The 4,906-nt window shown below is 50.2% G+C and overlaps 1 protein-coding gene across 1 annotated transcript; it reads left to right on the top strand.

Annotated features, from left to right (window-relative positions):
- The first annotated feature begins 1,943 nt into the window (after positions 1-1,943).
- On the top strand, positions 1,944-4,543 carry LOC147697992 (uncharacterized). Its single transcript, XM_086933383.1, is given in 2 exon segments — positions 1,944-4,110; positions 4,113-4,543. Coding segments are annotated over 2 exon segments (2,598 nt in total).
- The last annotated feature ends 363 nt before the right edge of the window (positions 4,544-4,906 follow it).

Raw genomic sequence — 4,906 nt, 5'->3', positions numbered from 1 at the left:
GCTTCCTTGGACCGGTTTCTGGCATTACAGCCGTCTTCAGCCAGGCTTGCTTGAATCCAGTGGCAAAGTGAGCAAGGGACTCACGTCTGAGCATACCCTGCGAACTTATGGCGAACAAAGTGGTACAAAAGGGGGTGGTGATGGACGGAGCATCTGAACCAATCAAACACTCACACCTAGTCAACAGATCTCGGTTTAATCCATCACTGTTCTTTAGCCCACTCTGCCACTCCAGTTCAGACACGGCCATATGTAAATCAGTCTGACCCTGTGCCTCATGGGAACAGTACAGCCCGAACTGCCAAGCCATGCCTTCCCTGGACCGGATTCAAGCTTCCTAGGACCGGTTTCTGGCATTACAGCCGTCTTCAGCCAGGCTTGCTTGAATCCAGTGGCAAAGTGAGCAAGTGACTCACGTCTGAGCATACCCTGCCAACTTATGGCAAACAAAGCGGTACAATAGGGGGTGGTGATGGACGGGGCATCTGAACCAATCAAACACTCGCATCCAGTCAACAGATCTGGGTTTAATCCATCACCGTTCTTCAGCCCACTCTGCCACCCCAGTTCAAACACAGCCATATGCAAATCAGTCTGACCCTGTGCCTCATGGGAACAGTCCAGCCCGAACTGCCAAGCCATGCCTTCCCTGGACTGGATTCAAGCTTCCTAGGACCGGTTTCTGGCATTACAGCCGTCTTCAGCCAGGCTTGCTTGAATCCAGTGGCAAAGTGAGCAAGTGACTCATGTGTGAGCATACCCTGCCAACTTATGGCAAACAAAGCGGTACAAAAGGGGGTGGTGATGTACGGAGCACCTGAACCACTCAAACACTCACACCCAGTCAACAGTTCTGGGTTTAATCCATCACCGTTATTTAGCCCACTCTGCCACCCCAGTTCAGACACGGCCATATGCAAATCAGTCTGACCCTGTGCCTCATGGGAACAGTCCAGCCCGAACTGCCAAGCCATGCCTTCCCTGGACCGGATTCAAGCTTCTTAGGAGCGATTTCTGGCGTTACAGCCGTCTTCAGCCAGGCTTGCTTGAATCCAGTGGCAAAGTGAGCAAGGGACTCACAGGGTCAGACTGATTTGCATCTGGCCATGTCTGAACTGGGGTGGCAGAGTGGGCTAAAGAAAAGTGATGGATTAAACCCAGATCTGTTGATTGGGTGTGAGTGTTTGATTGGTTCAGATGCTCCGTCCATCACCACCCCCTTGTGTACCTCTTTGTTCGCCATAAGTTGGCAGGGTATGCTCAGACATGAGTCCCTTGCTCAAGCGGTCTCCTCCTATGCAGCGCATGCGCTGCGTAGCCGAGCCCTAAAAAGAACTGAAATGCTGGCCTTGGTGTCAGCTTCTTGGAAAATACGTAATCCGAACGAGCTATAGAATAGCTCAAAGAGCAACACAGTCATTTCTCGTGGTGATTACTGCTTTCTTTTTAGTATTTTTGTTTTTATTAAACTTAAGGAGAACATTTTTTTTAAGTATATGCCCTAGCAATTGGAATTATTTTAAGGTTATACATTTTGGAAGGCTCCGTAGCTATAGAACACTTATTTTTTTTCACATACAGTTGCAGCCAATCGTGGGTGAGGGCAGGCGCGAGGGGTCTCGGGAGGAGTGGGTTGTCCCAGAGTTGGAACTTTCATAGATTCCCATGCTTTGTATCATTCCCCGTCGTCGGAATGGGAGCCTCGGTAGTATCACAACCATAGAAACAAAAGAGAAAAAATAGGCCTAGGCCTCATCTCCTTTTGTATCCTATCACCCTCTTTGTGCAAAAGAGACCTAACTTTTGTCGGGACCAATCAGAGCAGCCTCACCCCCTAGAACCCTCCTGAGAGAGCTCAGAGCCTCAGATTTTTCTACCGCACGTTGTGCTAGGGAGTTTCATTCTACTGTTTATTTCTTCAAGTTTTCTACTTCAATCAGGACATGTCTGACAAGGAGACGAAGGCCTTATTCAGGTCCTGTGCGTCTTGTGGAAAAAAGCGTCTTTTTGTGGAGGATAAGCATGAAAGCTGTATCTATTGCTTATACCCTGACCACAAGGCCACAGACTGCAAAATTTGTAGAACCTTCTCTACTAAGACACTTCGTGACAGAGAGGGACGGCTTTTGACCTGGCTTCAAAAAGTGAAGACACGGAAAGAGGTTCTTCCATCGGATGAAGAGGATTCGCCATCTCTGGCTTCCTCTCACAGGTCCAAGAAGAGGGGTAGGTCTCCTCCTGGTTCTTCTTCAGCTGAGCCCCCTTCTAAGGCCCCTCATAAGATCTCTGACAGGTCTGAGAGGGCTAGTCCCCTTCAATCTCCTCACGGAAGTGAAAAGGAGAGGCAGGGACAGGATGCTGGATTAGTTACAGCCTCTAAGGACAAAAAGGAGGTTTCTATTACTTCTCCTCCGTCCAAAAAGGAAAGGACTGGTGACAAACACTCTACAGGCACTCCAGGGATCGTGCCTGAGAAAAAACAGCGTCCGTCGACGACAAAAACATTAGGTACGTCGACGACGATTACTTCTGGCAAAATTCACGCTGCTCCCTTGGCTCCGTCGACGGGCTCGTCGTCGGTAGCGGTTTCAGTGTCGATGACTTCGTCGTCGTTCAAGGTTCCTGGTTCGTCGACGATAACTTCTTCAACGTCGACGATGGTGGTCTCCGGAAAGCTGCTGTCGACGGCATCGTCGACGACGAAAACCACGTCGACGACGACAAAGACTTCGACGACGACAATGATGGTGATGACGACGAGTTCGTCTATGAGACCGTCGATGATCATCCCGTCGACGACTACCAAGACTCCGTCGACGAGGTCTTCTGTTCCGTCGACGATTCCGTCGACAATACCGTCGACGACCTCCGCACCGTCGACGACGGCTCCGTCGACGAAGCCGTCGACGGGTAAAAAACTGCCATTTCCTCTGCAGAGAATGAAAATTACACCTGAGATGACGTCTCCTCAACGAGTTTCGACAGATCTACCGTCATTGCTTCTAGATGACGATTCGGACGAGGATGAGGAAAATGAAGGCCATTTTGGGGATGCCTACAGTCCCTCAGACTTAAATGTAAAACAGCAGGAGACTGACACGGAGGAATACTATGAGCAATATGACCAACAGGTGCATCAATATGTTCCACAAGGACTATGTCCACCAGGTTTAGGGCAGGACATGGTGGCCATGCCCGCCTCTTTAATTTCTGACTTGCAGTTGATGCTGCAGGACTATAGGAACAGGTTTCCTTTGGAACAGTCAATGCAGTCTACGCAACCTCCACCTCAGGCGTTGCCACAAGCGCAGCCAGTGGTCGAACTTCCTCCGTCACAAGTGGTGTCTCTCACACCACCAACGGTCATTCCTAGGGTCCTTTCTCGGACACCGGATCCCGGACCCTCCACTCCTATTCAGCAGGATACCTCTTCGGATGATGAGGTACAGGTGGATCCCTTGACTGATCCATTGCAGGACCCAGACTTCGATCAAGGAGACAGAGGGTTGCAAGATCCAGACGTCACTGGTCGGGATACTTCTATTTCCCCTCCGGTTGATATAGGGGGGTTTCATAACCTCATGGAGAGAGCTGCAAGGAGGTATGGACTACCAATTTCAAAGGAAGAGTCTGAATGTTTCCTGTATGACTTTAAGGATCAGTACAGAAGATCGGTCAAGTCCATTCCTATTATTGAGCATGTGTGGGAGGAAGGTATGAAGATAATGCAAAACCCAGCCACTGTGATTCCGGTTCTCCCCAGGTTGGAAAAGAAGTATAAGACTCCGGATGGCAGTCCAGCTTGTCTTCTTGGGCAGCCGAAGCCTGATTCAGTGATATCACAGGCTGCTCAAAGCAAGTCTAAGAACCCATCAACACCTTTGACTACACCTCCGGACAAGGACAGTAGGCGCCTGGATAATGTGGGGAAGAGGTTTTCTTCCATGGCCAGCTTACTAGTTCGAGCAGCAAATGCTCTCGCCATTCTAGGCAGATACGATTGCCAGATGTGGTGTGACATGGAGCCGTTCGTGGGACAACTGCCAGACTCCACGAGGGAAGAGGCAAAGAGAGTTCTGATGGAGGGAGAAAAATCATCCTCTGAAGTTATCGATGCACTATGGACATAGGTTCCACAGCTTTTCGAGCATTGGTAGGGTCAGCTGTGCTTCGTCGCCAAGGTTGGTTGAGAGCCACCTGGTTTCGCCAGGAGGTCCAAAATAAGATCCTGGACCTCCCATTTGATGGAGAGATGCTCTTTGGTAAGCATGTTGACGATGCCCTGCAGAATATAAAAAAGGATACAGACACGGCGAAGTCTTTGGGATCACTCAACTACTGTAAGGTCCCATTTAAAGGCGCTCGTGGCAAAGGTTTCTCTTCATACAGAGGCAACACCCAACAGAGATATTCCTCTCAGTCTTCGCAATCTTATGAGACTCAGCATTCAAATCAACGGCAGGGACAATCAGCGTCTTACTCTCGCCAATCTCCGCGAGGGCGCCAGAACTGTCAGGGACGCGACAACACCAAGAGACAATAGCTGCCTCCTGGCTCTACCTACTGTTCCTCCCCTCCCAGTCACATCAGTGGGGGGCAGGATATAATTTTGCCTGACCAGCTGGAAGTGTATAACATCGGACCAGTGGGTCCTGAATATTGTTCAGAGTGGCCATACGTTGGAGTGCCAAGACCTTCCTCCAACGAGAGCTCCGGGCGCCACCCGCACGAAACATCTGGGACTGCTCCACCTCGAAGCCCACCAATTGTTCCTCAAGGGAGCAATAGAACCGGTACCTCTCTCTCAGAGGGGCAAAGGTTTTTATTCCAGGTTCTTCCTGGTTCGGAAGACGGCAGAGACTTGGCGCCCCATACTAGACCTACGAGAGCTCAACACCTATCTCAT

This window comes from Lissotriton vulgaris, chromosome 8, assembly GCF_964263255.1.
Source record: "Lissotriton vulgaris chromosome 8, aLisVul1.2, whole genome shotgun sequence".
Taxonomy (NCBI): domain Eukaryota; kingdom Metazoa; phylum Chordata; class Amphibia; order Caudata; family Salamandridae; genus Lissotriton; species Lissotriton vulgaris.
This window is presented reverse-complemented; position numbering and strand designations above follow the sequence as displayed.